At 41.9% G+C, this 22,185-nt stretch overlaps 1 protein-coding gene across 3 annotated transcripts in view; it reads right to left on the bottom strand.

The window, feature by feature from the left end:
* The window catches only part of MYOCD (myocardin), a 69,553-nt gene that overhangs the window by 30,830 nt on the left and 16,538 nt on the right, over positions 1 to 22,185 (bottom strand). For all 3 annotated transcript variants that reach the window (XM_053710527.1, XM_053710536.1, XM_053710543.1), the window contains 4 exons: positions 6,219 to 6,338; positions 5,143 to 5,387; positions 4,818 to 4,965; positions 3,004 to 3,939 (listed from right to left, as the gene is read on the bottom strand). In XM_053710527.1, coding sequence (XP_053566502.1) covers positions 3,004 to 3,939; positions 4,818 to 4,965; positions 5,143 to 5,387; positions 6,219 to 6,338 — 1,449 coding nt within the window. The remainder of the gene's footprint in view (positions 1 to 3,003; positions 3,940 to 4,817; positions 4,966 to 5,142; positions 5,388 to 6,218; positions 6,339 to 22,185) is intronic.

Genomic DNA, 22,185 nt, shown 5'->3' with positions numbered 1-22,185 from the left:
TATCTAAAAAAACATAATCTACCCATTGCTCTGAAAAGGGCATTTGTATGGGCATTTCCCTTAAAAGGGCATTTAGCTCTTTTATGAAAAGCACAACCCCTAAATTAAAAGAAACACCCAAAAAAGTTTAAAAAATCCTAACACTAACCCCCAAAGATCCACTTGCAGTTTCTGAAGTCTCGCTTGAAGGATCTTCATCCCAGCGGCTCTATCTTCATCCAGGTTGCTCCATCTTCATCCAGGTGGCAGGCGACTCCATCTTCATCCCGGCGGCATCTTCTATCTTCATCCAGGCGGCGTCTTCTATCTTTAACCCAGCAGCGCGTGGAGCAGACCCATCCTGAGGACATCAGGTGCGGAGCATCCTCTTCATACGGTCGCCGTCGTACATTAAATCTTCAATGAAAGGTACGCAATTCAAAATGGCATCCCTTGCATTCCTATTGGCTGATTTTGATTTTGGAATTTCAATTCAGCCAATAGGATGAGAGCTACTGAAATATTATTGGCTGTTCAAATCAGCCAATAGGATGAGAGCTACTGAAATTCTATTGGCTGTTCAAATCAGCCAATAGGATGAGAGTTACTGAAATTCTATTGGCTGATTTGAATAGTCAATAGAATTTCAGTAGCTCTCATCCTATTGGCTGATTTGTATTTCTAAAATCAAATCAGCTAATAGGAATGCAAAGCACGCCATTTTGAATCGCGTACCTTGCATTGAAAATTCAGTGTACGTCCGCGACCGTATGAAGAGGATGCTCCGCACCGGATGTCTTCAGGATGGACTCGCTCCGCGCTGCTGGGATGAAGATAGAAGACACCGCCGGGATGAAGATAGAAGATGCCGCCTGGTTGAAGATGGAGCCGCCGGGATGAAGATCCTTTTAGCGGGACTTCAGCAACTGTAAGTGGATCTTCGAGGGTTAGTGTTAGGATTTTAATTTTTTTTGGGGTGTTTTTTTTTTTTAAGTTTAGGGTTTGGGCTATTCGTAAAAGAGCTAAATGCCCTTTTCATGGCAATGACCATACAAATGCCCTTTTCAGTGCAATGGGTAGCTTAGGTTTTTGCTAGAGTTAGGTTTTATATTTTGGGGGTGGATTGGGCGGTGGGTTTATCTGTTGGGGGTTCTTTATATTTTTTTCAGGTAAAAGCTGATTTCTTTAGGGCAACGCCCTACAAAAGGCCTTTTAAGGGTTATTGGTAGTTTATTGTAAGCTAGGAGGGGTTTATTTTGGGGGGGGGGGGGGGGTTATTTTTTATAGGGCTATTAGATTAGCTGTAATTCTTTTTATCTTGGATAATTTCATTTGTTATTTTTCGTAATTTAGTATTTTTTATTTGTTGTAATTTTAGAAGTATTTTTTTTAGTAGTGTGTAAAATGTGTAATTTAGTTTTTTTAATTGATAATTATTTTAATTTTAGTATAATAGTTATGTTAGGTTAATTGTTAGTTTAAACTTAGGTTTTTTAATTTCACAGGTATGTTTTTTATTTATTTTAATATAGGGATATTGTAATTTTAATTTAAAGTTAGGGGGTTGTTAGGTTTAGGGGTTAATAGTTTAATTTCGTTTTTTGCGATGTGGGGGGGCTGGTGGTCTAGGGGTTAATAGGTTTATTTAGTGGCGGTGATGTGGGAGGCCAGAGGTTTAGGAGTTAATAACTTTATTTAGTTGTGGTGATGTCGGGGAGCGGCGGAATAGGGGTTAATAGCTTTATTAGAGTGTACGATGTTGGGGTGCGGGGGAATAGGGGTTAATAACTTTATTATAGTGGTGGCGATGTCGGGGAGTGGCAGAATAGGGGTTAATAACTTTTATTAGTGGCGGCGATGTCCGGAGCGGCAGATTAGGGGTGTTTAGACTTGGGGTTTATGTTAGGTTTACACATAACTTTTTTTCCCCTATAGACATCAATGGGTCTGCATTACGGAGCTTTTCATTCTGCACTTCAGGTGTTAGTTTTTGTTTTATGTCTATGGGGAAAGCGTGCACGAGCAGGTCAAAGCAGCCCTTGGATTTTGTGCGGTATGGAGCTTAACGCCACCATATCACACGCACAAGGAGGCTTTTCAGAAACTTGTAATGGCAGCTCTATGGAGGGTGTAATAATGCAACTGTTGTTGCGTTCATTTTTCACCCCCTATAGCGCAAAACTCGTAATCTTGGCGACTGTTTGGTCCTAAGTCATAGGTAAAGATGGTATTGTTGTATTGAAAGTCAGTTAAAGGGCCAGTGGTTTGTGCACCTTTATCAATGGTATTCTGCACAGGACAGCACAGCTTGCTACTGTTTTATGTCTTTTAACTCATTCAGGGAGTTTATACAAAAATCTCATTACGGTATTCATTGTCCGCTCTTCAGTCAAGGCCTATGTGAGAGCTATTAGTGCATGCGAGTGGCATGATTGTATTGGAACGGACTATTAGGTTCTTACTCCTGCAAGTAACACAGAGCTCACTTTCTACAGAAGATGTCTACTCTGTCTGTAACTTACAAACCTAGCACATTCACAGATAACGGCTTCCAGCACCTAGGGGTTAAACAAATCAGCTTTATAGACAACCCGATCTCTGTAGCTCTACTCTGAACCATATAATCTAAGTTTATTAGACTGTCACTTGTGATTTATAACCAGAATATAATTATGTACAATAAAGTTAAAATAAAGATTTTAGACAGTTCAAATAAATAAAATAAAAGTTAATTTCTAAGTGAAGTTATATACTTTCTAGGCTACTGAAAAACCACAACAGATAACAGACACACAGGAAACTTGTTAGAATTACTGGCAATAGAATGAACTGGTTATGCCACTGTGAGACGCAGAGGAAAAGCCTGGTACAAATTACTCTCATGTCCAGGAACCACAAGATTAATGGGCACTGCTCACATGGTCTTTAGATGGTGTAAACATCATAATAAAGTTGTAAACAAATAGAATGAAAAGTGAACAATACAGCTGGTGTTTTACATTGTGCTAATCAGTTTATATTTACCTGTGTGCCATGGGCCCTCTTAACATGAGGGGACACACTGCGCCCATCTCCCTGGGATCCAGGAGATACTGGTAGAAGATAATGGCTATTGGGTGAAGGGGGTAAGCTGATGTGCTGAGGGCTGTTTGCAGTTCCTATTGGGGAATGTTGAGGCGAACACTGTGGACTCAGGAATGTGGAAGACATTATAGAGTTCTGGTTGGTGTTCTCCATGCAGTGAGGGTTCACAAGGCAAGGCACAGAAGGTGTTCCACAAGCATTCTCAACTGGGTTATGTGTCTGGGCTTTCAGAGCCATTTGTTTGGCAGCATAAGGGCAGCTGGACACATTTTCCTGTTTGATGTGGACACCAAAGAAGTGCTGAGACTGAAACGGCTTCTCAAGAGGTCCCTTTCGCTTTTGAAGTTGCATCCTCAGCTCCTCCACTTGTCTCTGCTCTTGTTGAAGCTTCCAAGTTAGCTCATTAATGACCTTTTGTTTCTCAACCAACATTTTGTCCTTTTCTGCATCAATTCCTTCCAGTTCTGCTTGGTAACTACCACTGTTGATGCTGCTCATGAGGCTTTCGTCAGCACTAAGGTGAATGGGGGAAGGGTGCAGACCAAACTGAGGAGAAGACATTGGTCCATCACTGAATGTATCTGGCAAAGAGCCACTAACTGAGAGGTCAGACGAAGCAGGTGATATTGGTGGTGTGGAACTGGTGCTGCCAAACTGATAAAATCCATTTGAAATCATGCCAGCTGAGGAATGAGACTGATATCCTGAAAGTGCCATGTTAGGTGTGACAGGAAAGGTGACTGTGGTGATCTCTCCATAAGTGGGCACTGAATTACCGCTGCATTCCTGGAAAGGCCGCAGGCGCTCCATCAGAGAGGTCTTGGTGCCAGACACTGGGAGGCCACGGATTCTTAGCTGTTGTCTCAGCTCTGAAACCTAAATGAAAAAAGACACTGTCAGAGGCAAGTTTTCCTCAATCATTGCCATACAGAGGCGCTAAACTTCTGCCCTATCAGACTATTTGTATCCCATTGTTTGCAGTACAACACTGAAGGGTATATTTATAAGACTAATTGGTGTGGTTGTCAGTACATGAGGAAGAAGCAACTGAATCACTGATGTGCAATTACATGTAAATAGGGACACCTTGTAAGGGATCAAGTGTTGCTATCTACCTATAGATGTTACAAAACCACTGGTCTAATCTCAGGCTTCACATTAAATATATCAGAACGTTCTCTAGTAAATTATTTTACTAACACTCTGGTGATTGTCTATGCTTTGTTATTTGTCCTTATAACTGTGTGTGCCCAGTATGCCCTTCATGCCAACATACAATTGACATTCAGATGTTTTTACAGTGGTACAGATAGAAACGGATTGCAGTGGTTTCCTATGAAATTAATGATTGTGCAATCATGTTTTATAGCCGGTTATGAAGACTCCTGTGCTGTTAGTAACAATCACGACAGTGCGAGTGTGACTTAGAATCAATCATTCACATAAAGACATTACTACATGCAATTTGTAGATGTTGGAGTCCTGATGTGACTTATAAAGTGCCCAGATACAAATGGCATTCAAATAGTTAAGTAGTGATGAGGATGGATTTAGATTGCTATAGGTTAATTTTACACATGCAAATGAGTATTTCATTTCCACAGTGAACAAATCTCCATTGTGATCACTCAAGAAAATTGATGACCAGACAGAAAGCAAATTGCCTATAGATTGTTTCTAAATGCACTAATTGTTTGTTTCTATCATACAAGAACACAGGCCCTTTGCTGTACTGAGAGTATTGGGATACTTACTTTAAGATCATCCAGGTTAGTAGGAAGTGGTCCAGGTTTCATGGAATTAATGCTGCTTTGGCCAGAGAATGTGGTCTTCACAGGAGACAGGGATGGGCTATTTACTGAGGACGTATTGGGATAGCGGGATATTTGCTCACTTGGCTGCCTTTAAAAATATATACAAAATAAAAATAAAATTATATTTTAAAATGTTAGGTAAAATGTGTAAAAGAAACAATAACTTATAACCTGAATATCTCAAACAAATATATAGCCATTAGGACATGCAACAGTCATACAATATTTAGTAAAATGATGCGCTATAAAACCATGCGGCACATACTTGGGCTGGGAATGCGGCATTCCTTGATAGCTGAAGTGTTGCTGTTGCTGCTGGCTCAGGATCTGCAGCTGAAGGAAAAGTTGCTGCTGCTGGAGCAGTCGGGCATAAGCAGAGTCCATGGGTGGAGGAGACTTATCTGCCTTCTGGTCCGGAGGAATGTATTGGTGATACTTTAGCTTCTTTACTTTAGGTTTGATGTCTTTGTTTTTTTTGTGTCTATTCTTGAGGTCACTTTGAGTTTTACACTGAGAAGTTAAAGAAAATAATGCCCATCAGGTCAGTGTTATTCAGAAGAACATTGTCAATAAATCTCATAAACAAACTGTGCTGAATGGAGCTGAGCTGCACTAGACATAACAGAGAGACTCAGCATCGAGACTTTCACAAAAAAAGTATTTTTTAAGCTTAATGTTCTCTCAGTATCCCTGTAGCATTCTATGGGATTCTATGACATAATATGGCCAAGGAGGCAACTATATTTGGGGTCCATGATGAAGATAAAACTTCCTTTAGGGGCAGTTTGGTAGCAGTGTTGTGTCAACCCTTGGATGTAGCATGTACTAGTTAGACTAGTATGTTTCTAATAGAATATGTCTCACATTTATGCTTGTGTTAATTGTGCTATATAAGTTGGTGTATTATTCACAAATATTGCAAATGAACCTAAACTATCTGTGGTTATTCATCATCTGTGACAGCTTACTACGTGTGACACAGAACTGACTTTACGGTTACACAAGGGCAGAGCCAGTAGGTTTCTGCTGCTGACAACAATGTGCTTCCTCTGGCACAGACAACAATATGTGTAGCTCAGAGAAGAGAATATTTCTGGAGATTTAATGAAGTCCAGAAAGTAAACATCATTCCAAAAAATGATATCACAGAAATAGTAGTATCTAGGGAAACAGTCTTCCAGCAATGACAGGGAAAAATTCAGTAGAGGAATTCAGTAATGTTTAAACTATGCATGAGAGTGACCATAATGTTCCATAACCTAGGTCTGGACAGTAAGTGAGCTGACTAATCATTTGATTCTGCTGACTAAATATGTCTTTATGTTCTTTGTCAGCACCTACCTTGACCACAGCAGTGACAGGAATCACAGGGGACAGCTGACCCTCAGAGTGCAGTGGGCAGGATGAATTTGGAATCATGTTTAGTTCCTTTGTCTCATTTTCTGATCCTTGGGAACAATGCTAGGAAAAGAAAGATAAGTGAGCACCTAAACCACACCGGTAGCAATTACCCTGTCAATGAGGAACTATGAACAAGTTCTGCAGTTGTAGAAAATGAAATAGTTCAAGAATCCTACTGATTTATTGAATGGATTTATTTTCCTAATTGCAAACTCCAGTAATGTAATTTAAAACTTATTGGGATCCAGACCAATTTTATTTAGTTTAAGAAAAAAAAAGCTTTGACCCATGTTACTGTGTCTAAATCGCTCTGTCTAATGAAAGGTTTGACTAGAAACGTGCACACTATTTCATGTGAACTTATGGCCTGGGAAAGGCTTGTTGTCCTCATATGGCCCTCGGTGATACTGGAAATCAGCAGGTTTTGTTACACGGATGATTATTTGTAAGGAAATCTGTGGTGCTCCTGAGAGGAAGCTACACAAATCACAATAGTTACTGTATGTGATAGAGACTGGGGACAGTGAATGAATTGGTTCCTCTAGTTGTGAAGATCTAGTGGGGTGCACTTGTATCACTGTTAGTGAAGATGTAGTGGGGTGCACTTGTATCACTGTTAGTGAAAATCTAATGGGATGCACTTGTATCTCTATTTGTGAAGATGTAGTGGGGTGCACTTGTATCAGCATTTGTGAAGATGTAGTGGGGTGCACTTCTATCTCTATTTGTGAAGATGTAGTGGGGCACACGTGTATTTCTATTTGTGAAGATGTAGTGGGGTACACGTGTATCTCTATTTGTGAAGATGTAGTGGGTGCACTTCTTTTTCTATTTGTGAAGATGTAGTGGGTGCCCTTGTATTTCTATTTGTGAAGATGTAGTGGGTGCCCTTGTATCACTATTTGTGAAGATGTAGTGGGGTGCACTTGTATCACTATTTGTGAAGATCTAGTGGGGTGCACTTGTATCACTATTTGTGAAGATGTAGTGGGCTGCACTTGTATCAGCATTTGTGAAGATGTAGTGGGGTGCACTTGTATCACTATTTGTGAAAATGTAGTGGGGTGCACTTGTTTCACTATTTGTGAAGATGTAGTGGGGTGCACTTGTATCACTGTTAGTGAAAATCTAATGGGATGCACTTTTATCACTATTTTTGAATATCTAGTGGGGTGCACTTGTTTCTCTATTTATGAAGATCAAGTAGGGTGCACTTAAATCACTATTTGTGAAGATCTAGTGGGGTGCACTTGTATCTCTATTTGTGAAGATGTAGTGGGGTACACGTGTATTTCTATTTGTGAAGATGTAGTGGGGTACACGTGTATCTCTATTTGTGAAGATGTAGTGGGTGCACTTGTTTTTCTATTTGTGAAGATGTAGTGGGTGCCCTTGTATTTCTATTTGTGAAGATGTAGTGGGTGCCCTTGTATCACTATTTGTGAAGATCTAGTGGGGTGCACTTGTATCAGCATTTGTGAAGATGTAGTGGGGTGCACTTTTATCAGCATTTGTGAAGATGTAGTGGGGTGCACTTGTATCACTATTTGTGAAGATGTAGTGGGGGGCACTTGTATCACTATTTGTGAAGATGTAGTGGGGTGCACTTGTATCACTGTTATTGAAAATCTAATGGGATGCACTTGTATCTCTATTTGTAAAGATGTAGTGGGGTGCACTTGTATCTCTATTTGTGAAGATGTAGTGGGGTGCACTTGTATCACTGTTAGTGAAAATCTAATGGGATGCACTTGTATCTCTATTTGTGAAGATGTAGTGGTGTGCACTTGTATCACTATTTGTGAAGATCTAGTGGGGTGCACTTGTATCACTATTTGTGAAGATGTAGTGGGGTGCACTTGTATCAGCATTTGTGAAGATGTAGTGGGGTGCACTTGTATCTCTATTTATGAAGATCTAGTGGGGTGAACTTGTATCACTATTTGTGAAGATGTAGTGGGGGGCACTTGTATCACTATTTGTGAAGATGTAGTGGGGTGCACTTGTATCACTGTTATTGAAAATCTAATGGGATGCACTTGTATCTCTATTTGTAAAGATGTAGTGGGGTGCACTTGTATCTCTATTTGTGAAGATGTAGTGGGGTGCACTTGTATCACTGTTAGTGAAAATCTAATGGGATGCACTTGTATCTCTATTTGTGAAGATGTAGTGGGGTGCACTTGTATCAGCATTTGTGAAGATGTAGTGGGGTGCACTTGTATCACTATTTGTGAAGATCTAGTGGGGTGCACTTGTATCACTATTTGTGAAGATGTAGTGGGGTGCACTTGTATCAGCATTTGTGAAGATGTAGTGGGGTGCACTTGTATCTCTATTTATGAAGATCTAGTGGGGTGAACTTGTATCACTATTTGTGAAGATGTAGTGGGGGGCACTTGTATCACTATTTGTGAAGATGTAGTGGGGTGCACTTGTATCACTGTTATTGAAAATCTAATGGGATGCACTTGTATCTCTATTTGTAAAGATGTAGTGGGGTGCACTTGTATTTCTATTTGTGAAGATGTAGTGGGGTGCACTTGTATCACTGTTAGTGAAAATCTAATGGGATGCACTTGTATCTCTATTTGTGAAGATGTAGTGGGGTGCACTTGTATCAGCATTTGTGAAGATGTAGTGGGGTGCACTTGTATCACTATTTGTGAAGATCTAGTGGGGTGCACTTGTATCACTATTTGTGCAGATGTAGTGGGGTGCACTTGTATCAGCATTTGTGAAGATGTAGTGGGGTGCACTTGTATCTCTATTTATGAAGATCTAGTGGGGTGAACTTGTATCACTATTTGTGAAGCTGTAGTGGGGGGCACTTGTATCACTATTTGTGAAGATGTAGTGGGGTGCACTTGTATCACTGTTAGTGAAAATCTAATGGGATGCACTTTTATCACTATTTGTGAAGATGTAGTGGGGTGCACTTGTATCAGCATTTGTGAAGATGTAGTGGGGTGCACTTGTATCAGCATTTGTGAAGATGTAGTGGGGTGCACTTGTATCACTATTTGTGTAGATGTAGTGGGGGGCACTTGTATCACTATTTGTGAAGATGTAGTGGGGTGCACTTGTATCACTGTTCGTGAAAATCTAATGGGATGCACTTGTATCTCTATTTGTGAAGATGTAGTGGGGTGCACTTGTATCAGCATTTGTGAAGATGTAGTGGGGTGCACTTGTTTCACTATTTGTGAAGATGTAGTGGGGTGCACTTGTATCACTGTTAGTGAAAATCTAATGGGATGCACTTTTATCACTATTTTTGAATATCTAGTGGGGTGCACTTGTTTCTCTATTTATGAAGATCAAGTGGGGTGCACTTGTATCAGTATTTGTGGAGGTCTAGTAGGGTGCACTTAAATCACTATTTGTGAAGATCTAGTGGGGTGCACTTGTATCTCTATTTGTGAAGATGTAGTGGGGTGCACTTGTATCAATATTTGTGAATATCTAGTGGGGTGCACTTGTATCTCTATTTATGAAGATCTAGTGGGGTGAACTTGTATCAGTATTTGTGGAGGTCTAGTAGGGTGCACTTGAATCACTATTTGTGAAGATCTAGTGGGGTGCACTTCTATCTCTATTTGTGAAGATGTAGTGGGGTACACGTGTATCTCTATTTGTGAAGATGTAGTGGGGTACACGTGTATCTCTATTTGTAAAGATGTAGTGGGGTACACGTGTATCTCTATTTGTAAAGATGTAGTGGGGTACACTTGTATTTCTATTTGTGAAGATGTAGTGGGGTACACGTGTATCTCTATTTGTAAAGATGTAGTGGGGTACACGTGTATCTCTATTTGTGAAGATGTAGTGGGGTACACTTGTATCTCTATTTGTGAAGATGTAGTGGGGTACATGTGTATCTTTATTTGTGAAGATGTAGTGGGGTGCCCTTGTATTTCTATTTGTGAAGATGTAGTGGGGTACACGTGTATCTCTATTTGTGAAGATGTAGTGGGGTACACGTGTATCTCTATTTGTAAAGATGTAGTGGGGTACACGTGTATCTCTATTTGTAAAGATGTAGTGGGGTACACGTGTATCTCTATTTGTAAAGATGTAGTGGGGTACACGTGTATCTCTATTTGTAAAGATGTAGTGGGGTACACGTGTATCTCTATTTGTGAAGATGTAGTGGGGTGCACTTGTATTTCTATTTGTAAAGATGTAGTGGGGTACACGTGTATTTCTATTTGTGAAGATGTAGTGGGGTACACGTGTATTTCTATTTGTGAAGATGTAGTGGGGTGCACGTGTATCTCTATTTGTGAAGATGTAGTGAGGTACACTTGTATCTCTATTTGTGAAGATGTAGTGGGGTACACGTGTATCTCTATTTGTGAAAATGTAGTGGGGTACACGTGTATCTCTATTTGTGAATGGGGTGCACTTGTATTTCTATTTGTGAAGATGTAGTGGGGTACACGTGTATCTCTATTTGTGAAGATGTAGTGGGGTACACGTGTATCTCTATTTGTGAAGATGTAGTGGGGTGCACATGTATCTCTATTTGTGAATGGGGTGCACTTGTATTTCTATTTGTGAAGATGTAGTGGGGTACACGTGTATCTCTATTTGTGAAGATGTAGTGGGGTACACGTGTATCTCTATTTGTGAAGATGTAGTGGGGTGCACTTGTATCTCTATTTGTGAAGATGTAGTGGGGTACACTTGTATTTCTATTTGTGAAGATGTAGTGGGGTACACGTGTATCTCTATTTGTGAAGATGTAGTGGGGTACACGTGTATCTCTATTTGTGAAGATGTAGTGGGGTACACTTGTATTTCTATTTGTGAAGATGTAGTGGGGTGCACGTGTATCTCTATTTGTGAATGGGGTGCACTTGTATTTCTATTTGTGAAGATGTAGTGGGGTGCACGTGTATCTCTATTTGTGAATGGGGTGCACTTGTATTTCTATTTGTGAAGATGTAGTGGGGTGCACGTGTATCTCTATTTGTGAAGATGTAGTGGGTGCACTTGTTTTTCTATTTGTGAAGATGTAGTGGGGTACACGTGTAGCTCTAGCTGTAGAGATGTGTTGTGAGTGCACTTGTTCCTCTAGCTGTAGAGATGTGTTGGGAGTGCACTTGTTCCTCTAGTGGTAGAGATGTGTTGTGAGTGCACTTGTTCCTCTAGTTGTAGAGATGTGTTGGGAGTGCACTTGTTCCTCTAGTGGTAGAGATGTGTTGGGAGTGCACTTGTTCCTCTAGCTGTAGAGATGTGTTGTGAGTGCACTTGTTCCTCTAGCTGTAGAGATGTGTTGTGAGTGCACTTGTTCCTCTAGCTGTAGAGATGTGTTGGGAGTGTACTTGTTCCTCTAGCTGTAGAGATGTGTTGTGAGTGCACTTGTTCCTCTAGTGGTAGAGATGTGTTGTGAGTGCACTTGTTCCTCTAGTGGTAGAGATGTGTTGGGAGTGCACTTGTTCCTCTAGCTGTAGAGATGTGTTGGGAGTGCACTTGTTCCTCTAGTTGTAGAGATGTGTTGTGAGTGCACTTGTTCCTCTAGCTGTAGAGATGTGTTGTGAGTGCACTTGTTCCTCTAGCTGTAGAGATGTGTTGGGAGTGCACTTGTTCCTCTAGTGGTAGAGATGTGTTGGGAGTGTACTTGTTCCTCTAGTGGTAGAGATGTGTTGGGAGTGCACTTGTTCCTCTAGTGGTAGAGATGTGTTGGGAGTGTACTTGTTCCTCTAGCTGTAGAGATGTGTTGTGAGTGCACTTGTTCCTCTAGTTGTAGAGATGTGTTGTGAGTGCACTTGTTCCTCTAGCTGTAGAGATGTGTTGTGAGTGCACTTGTTCCTCTAGCTGTAGAGATGTGTTGGGAGTGCACTTGTTCCTCTAGTGGTAGAGATGTGTTGGGAGTGCACTTGTTCCTCTAGTTGTAGAGATGTGTTGGGAGTGCACTTGTTCCTCTAGCTGTAGAGATGTGTTGGGAGTGCACTTGTTCCTCTAGCTGTAGAGATGTGTTGGGAGTGCACTTGTTCCTCTAGTGGTAGAGATGTGTTGGAAGTGCACTTGTTCCTCTAGTGGTAGAGATGTGTTGGGAGCGCACTTGTTCCTCTAGTTGTAGAGATGTGTTGGGAGTGCACTTGTTCCTCTAGCTGTAGAGATGTGTTGGGAGTGCACTTGTTCCTCTAGCTGTAGAGATGTGTTGGGAGTGCACTTGTTCCTCTAGTGGTAGAGATGTGTTGGGAGTGCACTTGTTCCTCTAGTTGTAGATATGTGTTGGGAGTGCACTTGTTCCTCTAGCTGTAGAGATGTGTTGTGAGTGCACTTGTTCCTCTAGCTGTAGAGATGTGTTGGGAGTGCACTTGTTCCTCTAGTTGTAGATATGTGTTGGGAGTGCCCTTGTTCCTCTAGCTGTAGAGATGTGTTGGGAGTGCACTTGTTCCTCTAGTTGTAGAGATGTGTTAGGAGTGCACTTGTTTCTCTAGTTGTAGAGATGTGTTGGGAGTGCACTTGTTCCTCTAGCTGTAGAGATGTGTTGTGAGTGCACTTGTTCCTCTAGCTGTAGAGATGTGTTGTGAGTGCACTTGTTCCTCTAGTTGTAGAGATGTGTTGTGAGTGCACTTGTTCCTCTGGCTGTAGAGATGTGTTGGGAGTGCACTTGTTCCTCTAGCTGTAGAGATGTGTTGGGAGTGCACTTGTTCCTCTAGCTGTAGAGATGTGTTGGGAGTGCACTTGTTCCTCTAGCTGTAGAGATGTGTTGGGAGTGCACTTGTTCCTCTAGTTGTAGAGATGTGTTGGGAGTGCACTTGTTCCTCTAGTTGTAGAGATGTGTTGGGAGTGCACTTGTTCCTCTAGCTGTAGAGATGTGTTGGGAGTGCACTTGTTCCTCTAGCTGTAGAGATGTGTTGGGAGTGCACTTGTTCCTCTAGCTGTAGAGATGTGTTGTGAGTGCACTTGTTCCTCTAGCTGTAGAGATGTGTTGGGAGTGCACTTGTTCCTCTAGCTGTAGAGATGTGTTGGGAGTGCACTTGTTCCTCTAGTTGTAGAGATGTGTTGTGAGTGCACTTGTTCCTCTAGCTGTAGAGATGTGTTGTGAGTGCACTTGTTCCTCTAGCTGTAGAGATGTGTTGGGAGTGCACTTGTTCCTCTAGTGGTAGAGATGTGTTGGGAGTGTACTTGTTCCTCTAGTGGTAGAGATGTGTTGGGAGTGCACTTGTTCCTCTAGTGGTAGAGATGTGTTGGGAGTGTACTTGTTCCTCTAGCTGTAGAGATGTGTTGTGAGTGCACTTGTTCCTCTAGTTGTAGAGATGTGTTGTGAGTGCACTTGTTCCTCTAGCTGTAGAGATGTGTTGTGAGTGCACTTGTTCCTCTAGCTGTAGAGATGTGTTGGGAGTGCACTTGTTCCTCTAGTGGTAGAGATGTGTTGGGAGTGCATTTGTTCCTCTAGTTGTAGAGATGTGTTGGGAGTGCACTTGTTCCTCTAGCTGTAGAGATGTGTTGGGAGTGCACTTGTTCCTCTAGCTGTAGAGATGTGTTGGGAGTGCACTTGTTCCTCTAGTGGTAGAGATGTGTTGGAAGTGCACTTGTTCCTCTAGTGGTAGAGATGTGTTGGGAGTGCACTTGTTCCTCTAGCTGTAGAGATGTGTTGGGAGTGCACTTGTTCCTCTAGCTGTAGAGATGTGTTGGGAATGCACTTGTTCCTCTAGTGGTAGAGATGTGTTGGGAGTGCACTTGTTCCTCTAGCTGTAGAGATGTGTTGGGAGGGCACTTGTTCCTCTAGCTGTAGAGATGTGTTGGGAGTGCACTTGTTCCTCTAGCTGTAGAGATGTGTTGTGAGTGCACTTGTTCCTCTAGTTGTAGAGATGTGTTGGGAGTGCACTTGTTCCTCTAGTTGTAGATATGTGTTGGGAGTGCACTTGTTCCTCTAGCTGTAGAGATGTGTTGGGAGTGCACTTGTTCCTCTAGTTGTAGAGATGTGTTGGGAGTGCACTTGTTCCTCTAGTTGTAGAGATGTGTTGGGAGTGCACTTGTTCCTCTAGCTGTAGAGATGTGTTGTGAGTGCACTTGTTCCTCTAGCTGTAGAGATGTGTTGTGAGTGCACTTGTTCCTCTAGTTGTAGAGATGTGTTGGGAGTGCACTTGTTCCTCTAGCTGTAGAGATGTGTTGGGAGTGCACTTGTTCCTCTAGCTGTAGAGATGTGTTGGGAGTGCACTTGTTCCTCTAGTTGTAGAGATGTGTTGGGAGTGCACTTGTTCCTCTAGCTGTAGAGATGTGTTGGGAGTGCACTTGTTCCTCTAGTGGTAGAGATGTGTTGTGAGTGCACTTGTTCCTCTAGCTGTAGAGATGTGTTGGGAGTGCACTTGTTCCTCTAGCTGTAGAGATGTGTTGGGAATGCACTTGTTCCTCTAGTGGTAGAGATGTGTTGGGAGTGCACTTGTTCCTCTAGTTGTAGAGATGTGTTGGGAGTGCACTTGTTCCTCTAGCTGTAGAGATGTGTTGGGAGTGCACTTGTTCCTCTAGCTGTAGAGATGTGTTGGGAATGCACTTGTTCCTCTAGTGGTAGAGATGTGTTGGGAGTGCACTTGTTCCTCTAGCTGTAGAGATGTGTTGGGAGTGCACTTGTTCCTCTAGCTGTAGAGATGTGTTGGGAGTGCACTTGTTCCTCTAGCTGTAGAGATGTGTTGTGAGTGCACTTGTTCCTCTAGCTGTAGAGATGTGTTGGGAGTGCACTTGTTCCTCTAGTTGTAGATATGTGTTGGGAGTGCACTTGTTCCTCTAGCTGTAGAGATGTGTTGGGAGTGCACTTGTTCCTCTAGTTGTAGAGATGTGTTGGGAGTGCACTTGTTCCTCTAGTTGTAGAGATGTGTTGGGAGTGCACTTGTTCCTCTAGCTGTAGAGATGTGTTGTGAGTGCACTTGTTCCTCTAGCTGTAGAGATGTGTTGTGAGTGCACTTGTTCCTCTGGTTGTAGAGATGTGTTGTGAGTGCACTTGTTCCTCTAGCTGTAGAGATGTGTTGGGAGTGCACTTGTTCCTCTAGCTGTAGAGATGTGTTGGGAGTGCACTTGTTCCTCTAGCTGTAGAGATGTGTTGTGAGTGCACTTGTTCCTCTAGCTGTAGAGAGGTGTTGGGAGTGCACTTGTTCCTCTAGTGGTAGAGATGTGTTGGGAGTGCACTTGTTCCTCTAGTTGTAGATATGTGTTGGGAGTGCACTTGTTCCTCTAGTTGTAGAGATGTGTTGGGAGTGGACTTGTTCCTCTAGTTGTAGATATGTGTTGGGAGTGCACTTGTTCCTCTAGCTGTAGAGATGTGTTGTGAGTGCACTTGTTCCTCTAGCTGTAGAGATGTGTTGTGAGTGCACTTGTTCCTCTAGCTGTAGAGATGTGTTGGGAGTGCACTTGTTCCTCTAGCTGTAGAGATGTGTTGGGAGTGCACTTGTAGCTCTAGTTGTAGAGATGTGTTGTGAGTGCACTTGTTCCTCTAGCTGTAGAGATGTGTTGGGAGTGCACGTGTTCCTCTAGTTGTAGAGATGTGTTGGGAGTGCACTTGTTCCTCTAGCTGTAGAGATGTGTTGTGAGTGCACCTGTTCCACTAGTTGTAGAGATGTGTTGTGAGTGCACTTGTTCCTCTAGCTGTAGAGATGTGTTGGGAGTGCACTTGTTCCTCTAGTTGTAGATATGTGTTGTGAGTGCACTTGTTCCTCTAGTTGTAGATATGTGTTGGGAGTGTACTTGTTCCTCTAGTTGTAGATATGTGTTGGGAGTGCACTTGTTCCTCTAGCTGTAGAGATGTGTTGTGAGTGCACTTGTTCCTCTAGCTGTAGAGATGTGTTGTGAGTGCACTTGTTCCTCTAGCTGTAGAGATGTGTTGGGAGTGCACTTGTAGCTCTAGTTGTAGAGATGTGTTGTGAGTGCACTTGTTCCTCTAGCTGTAGAGATGTGTTGGGAGTGCACGTGTTCCTCTAGTTGTAGAGATGTGTTGTGAGTGCACTTGTTCCTCTAGCTGTAGAGATGTGTTGGGAGTGCTTTTGTAGCTCTAGTTGTAGAGATGTGTTGTGAGTGCACTTGTTCCTCTAGCTGTAGAGATGTGTTGGAAGTGCACGTGTTCCTCAAGTTATAGAGATGTGTTGGGAGTGCACTTGTTCCTCTAGCTGTAGAGATGTGTTGTGAGTGCACCTGTTCCACTAGTTGTAGAGATGTGTTGTGAGTGCACTTGTTCCTCTAGCTGTAGAGATGTGTTGGGAGTGCACTTGTTCCTCTAGTTGTAGATATGTGTTGTGAGTGCACTTGTTCCTCTAGTTGTAGATATGTGTTGGGAGTGCACTTGTTCCTCTAGTTGTAGATATGTGTTGGGAGTGCACTTGTTCCTCTAGCTGTAGAGATGTGTTGGGAGTACACTTGTTCCTCTAGTTGTAGATATGTGTTGGGAGTGCACTTGTTCCTCTAGTTGTAGATATGTGTTGGGAGTGCACTTGTTCCTCTAGCTGTAGAGATGTGTTGGGAGTGCACTTGTTCCTCTAGTTGTAGATATGTGTTGGGAGTGCACTTGTTCCTCTAGTTGTAGATATGTGTTGGGAGTGCACGTGTTCCTCTAGTTGTAGAGATGTGTTGGGAGTGCACTTGTTCCTCTAGCTGTAGAGATGTGTTGTGAGTGCACCTGTTCCACTAGTTGTAGAGATGTGTTGTGAGTGCACTTGTTCCTCTAGCTGTAGAGATGTGTAGGGAGTGCACTTGTTCCTCTAGTTGTAGAGATGTGTTGTGAGTGCACTTGTTCCTCTAGTTGTAGAGATGTTTTGGGAGTGCACTTGTTCCTCTAGTTGTAGAGATGTGTTGTGAGTGCACTTGTTCCTCTAGTTGTAGAGATGTGTTGTGAGTGCACTTGTTCCTCTAGCTGTAGAGATGTGTTGGGAGTGCACTTGTTCCTCTAGTTGTAGAGATGTGTAGGGAGTGCACTTGTTCCTCTAGCTGTAGAGATGTGTTGTGAGTGCACTTGTTCCTCTAGCTGTAGAGATGTGTTGTGAGTGCACTTGTTCCTCTAGCTGTAGAGTTGTGTTGGGAGTGCAGTGTTGGATATATAGGAGCGCCAAAGGCTAAGGTATAATACAGGTATCCGTGCCACAAAGGGCCGTTGATTTAATGCTAATTGGTACTATACCAACAACAAATGAAATCTTACAAGAGTTAAAAATCAATTTAATACAATGTTTACAATAGAATTAATTTCACCATCAAAAACACAACGTTTAAAATTACACAAAATACAACCTAAAAATGATATGATAGATATCTGTCGATCAAATATGTAATAAACAATTAAACAGTCAGATTATTTCATCTGATATGGCTAATAAATAATGAGTGGGGGAAGACTCCACCACCTGCTCATATATATTTAAAATTATAGAATCAAACACCATAAATGAATCTTTAGCAAGTGAATAGGCGTGGGCCACAAAAACGTGTACCACAAAATAAGAACCTATGTCCAAACACAATTCTATTCCATTCGGGACCGTTATTGTGAGGAAACTATTGTGTAAAAATTCTAAAGTGATGAATATAACAACTCACAATGTGAAATAACAAAAAAAAAAAAATTGGATCAATACCGGTAAGTCCAAAAATTAGTGAAAACAGTGCAAAAAAATGTTAATAGTTATAATGTTCCCACAAAACAAGAAAAAGAAAAGAAAAAAGAAATAACTGTGACCAATAATCAATATATAAACAAATATAATAACAACTGTGACCAATAATCGATATATAAACAAATATAATAACAAATGTGACCAATAATCGATATATAAACAAATATGATAACAAATGTGACCAATAATCGACATATAAACAAATATAATAACAAATGTGACCAATAATCGATATATAAACAAATATGATAACAAATGTGACCAATAATCGATATATAAACAAATATAATAACAAATGTGACCAATAATCGATATATAAACAAATATAATAACAAATGTGACCAATAATCGATATATAAACAAATATAATAACAAGTGTGACCAATAATCGATATATAAACAAATATAATAACAAATGTGACCAATAATCGATATATAAACAAATATAATAACAACTGTGACCAATAATCGATATATAAACAAATATAATAACAAATGTGAATACAAATGTGAGAAAAAAAAGGAAATATACAATGAAATGTTGCCCAGATGAGACTAACTGGCCCTATATAATTGCTGTTACAATCGGACTGGATTACCCAGTGTGTGTGAAAAAATGAGATGAGTCGACTTGGCTAAAAAAAGGCAATTATTGAGAACAAAAAATAATAATTAAAACCTAATAGTTAATAAGAAAGTCATAAAGAACATATAAAAATCACAGTCTTAAAATGGATTGTTTAATCCCAATCGGTTAAGTCCTTTAACCATCCAGTTGAAACAAAAATCCTAAGGTGTGTATCCTGATCCAGTATCCTAGTCCATTTGAAGACAGGGACCTGAATCCAAAGAAAAAAGTGTACTCAACAAAAAGGGCCTATGGAGTATAGCTTATTGGTAAATCAACTTACCCCAAAGGCCGAAGTCCTGGTAGTATATGAAGCCTCACAAATCTTATTTAAAGTAGTCTACGCGTTTTGGCCCAGAATAAGGGCCTTTTTCAAGACATTCAAGACATGGGAGTGCACTTCTTCCTCTAGCTGTAGAGAATGGTTGTGAGTGCACTTGTAGCCCTAGCTATAGAGATGTTTTGGGCATGCACTTGTTCCTCTAGTGGTAGAGATGTGTTGGGAGTGCACTTGTTCCTCTAGTTGTAGAGATGTGTTGGGAGTGCACTTGTTCCTCTAGTTGTAGAGATGTGTTGTGAGTGCACTTGTTCCTCTAGTTGTAGATATGTGTTGTGAGTGCACGTGTTCCTCTAGTTGTAGAGATGTGTTGTGAGTGCACGTGTTCCTCTAGTTGTAGAGATGTGTTGCGAGTGCACTTGTTCCTTTAGTTGTAGAGATGTGTTGGGAGTGCTCTTGTTCCTCTAGTTGTAGAGATGTGTAGGGAGTGCACTTGTTCCTCTAATTGTAGAGATGTGTTGTGAGTGCACTTGTTCCTCTAGTTGTAGAGATGTGTTGTGAGTGCACTTGTTCCTCTAGTTGTAGAGATGTGTTGGGAGTGCACTTGTTCCTCTAGTTGTAGAGTTGTGTTGGGAGTGCACTTGTTCCTCTAGTTGTAGAGATGTGTTGTGAGTGCACTTGTTCCTCTAGTTGTAGAGTTGTGTTGGGAGTGCACTTGTTCCTCTAGTTGTAGAGATGTGTTGTGAGTGCACTTGTTCCTCTAGTTGTAGAGATGTGTTGTGAGTGCACTTGTTCCTCTAGTTGTAGAGTTGTGTTGGGAGTGCACTTGTTCCTCTAGTTGTAGAGATGTGTTGGGAGTGCACTTGTTCCTCTAGTTGTAGAGATGTGTTGTGAGGGCACTTGTTCCTCTAGTTGTAGAGTTGTGTTGCGAGTGCACTTGTTCATCTAGCTGTAGAGATGTGTTGTGAGTGACTTGTTCCTCTAGTTGTAGATATGTGTCTGGAGTGCACTTGTTGTAGAGATGTGTTGGGAGTACACTTGTTTCTCTAGTTGTAGAGATGTGTTGGGAGTGCACTTGTTCCTCTAGCTGTAGAGATGTGTTGTGAGTGCACTTGTTCCTCTAGTTGTAGAGATGTGTTGGGAGTACACTTGTTCCTCTAGCTGTAGAGATGTGTTGTGAGTGCACTTGTTCCTCTAGTTGTAGAGATGTGTTGGGAGTGCACTTGTTCCTCTAGTTTGAGATGTGTTGGGAGTGGACCTGTTCCTCTAGTTGTAGAGATGTGTTGGGAGTGCACTTGTTCCTCTAGTGGTAGAGATGTGTTGGGAGTGCACTTGTTCCTCTAGTGGTAGAGATGTGTTAGGAGTGCACTTGTTCCTCTAGTGGTAGAGATGTGTTGTGAGTGCACTTGTTCCTCTAGTTGTAGAGATGTGTTGTGAGTGCACTTGTTCCTCTAGTTGTAGAGATGTGTTGGGAGTGCACTTGTTCCTCTAGTTGTAGAGATGTGTTGTGAGTGCACTTGTTCCTCTAGTTGTAGAGATGTGTTGGGAGTGCACTTGTTCCTCTAGTTGTAGAGATGTGTTGGGAGTGGACCTGTTCCTCTAGTTGTAGAGATGTGTTGGGAGTGCACTTGTTCCTCTAGCTGTAGAGATGTGTTGGGAGTGCACCTGTTCCTCTAGTTGTAGAGATGTGTTGTGAGTGCACTTGTTCCTCTAGTTGTAGAGATGTGTTGGGAGTGCACTTGTTCCTCTAGTTGTAGAGATGTGTTGGGAGTGGACCTGTTCCTCTAGCTGTAGAGATGTGTTGGGAGTTGACCTGTTCCTCTAGTTGTAGAGATGTGTTGGGAGTGCACTTGTTCCTCTAGCTGTAGAGATGTGTTGGGAGTGCACCTGTTCCTCTAGTTGTAGAGATGTGTTGTGAGTGCACTTGTTCCTCTAGTTGTAGAGATGTGTTGTGAGTGCACTTGTTCCTCTAGTTGTAGAGATGTGTTGGGAGTGCACTTGTTCCTCTAGTTGTAGAGATGTGTTGGGAGTGCACTTGTTCCTCTAGTTGTAGAGATGTGTTGTGAGTGCACGTGTTCCTCTAGTTGTAGAGATGTGTTGCGAGTGCACTTGTTCCTTTAGTTGTAGAGATGTGTTGGGAGTGCTCTTGTTCCTCTAGTTGTAGAGATGTGTTGGGAGTGCACTTGTTCCTCTAATTGTAGAGATGTGTTGTGAGTGCACTTGTTCCTCTAGCTGTAGAGATGTGTTGGGAGTGCACTTGTTCCTCTAGCTGTAGAGATGTGTTGTGAGTGCACGTGTTCCTCTAGTTGTAGAGATGTGTTGCGAGTGCACTTGTTCCTTTAGTTGTAGAGATGTGTTGGGAGTGCTCTTGTTCCTCTAGTTGTAGAGATGTGTAGGGAGTGCACTTGTTCCTCTAATTGTAGAGATGTGTTGTGAGTGCACTTGTTCCTCTAGTTGTAGAGATGTGTTGCGAGTGCACTTGTTCCTCTAGTTGTAGAGTTGTGTTGGGAGTGCACTTGTTCCTCTAGTTGTAGAGATGTGTTGTGAGTGCACTTGTTCCACTAGTTGTAGAGTTGTGTTGGGAGTGCACTTGTTCCTCTAGTTGTAGAGATGTGTTGTGAGTGCACTTGTTCCTCTAGTTGTAGAGTTGTGTTGCGAGTGCACTTGTTCCTCTAGCTGTAGAGATGTGTTGTGAGTGACTTGTTCCTCTAGTTGTAGATATGTGTCTGGAGTGCACTTGTTCCTCTAGTTGTAGAGATGTGTTAGGAGTACACTTGTTTCTCTAGTTGTAGAGATGTGTTGGGAGTGCACTTGTTCCTCTAGTTGTAGGGATGTGTTGTGAGTGTACTTGTTCCTTTAGTTGTAGAGATGTGTTGGGAGTGCACTTGTTCCCCTAGTTGTAGAGATGTGTTGTGAGTGCACTTGTTTCTCTAGTTGTAGAGATGTGTTGGGAGTACACTTGTTCCTCTAGCTGTAGAGATGTGTCTGGAGTGCACTTGTTCCTCTAGTTGTAGAGATGTGTTGTGAGTGCACCTGTTCCACTAGTTGTAGAGATGTGTTGGGAGTGCACCTGTTCCTCTAGTTGTAGAGATGTGTAGGGAGTGCACTTGTTCCTCTAGTTGTAGAAATGTGTTCAGAGTGCACTTGTTCCTCTAGTGGTAGAGATGTGTCTGGAGTGCACTTGTTCCTCTAGTTGTAGAGATGTGTTGTGAGTGCTCTTGTTCCTCTAGTTGTAGAGATGTGTTGTGAGTGCACTTGTTCCTCTAGTTGTAGAGATGTGTTGGGAGTGCACCTGTTCCTCTAGTTGTAGAGGTGTGTTGGGAGTGCACTTGTTCCTCTAGTGGTAGAGATGTGTCTGGAGTACACTTGTTCCTCTAGTTGTAGAGATGT

Source organism: Bombina bombina, chromosome 1 (genome assembly GCF_027579735.1).
Source record: "Bombina bombina isolate aBomBom1 chromosome 1, aBomBom1.pri, whole genome shotgun sequence".
Taxonomy (NCBI): Eukaryota; Metazoa; Chordata; class Amphibia; order Anura; family Bombinatoridae; genus Bombina; species Bombina bombina.
This window is presented reverse-complemented; position numbering and strand designations above follow the sequence as displayed.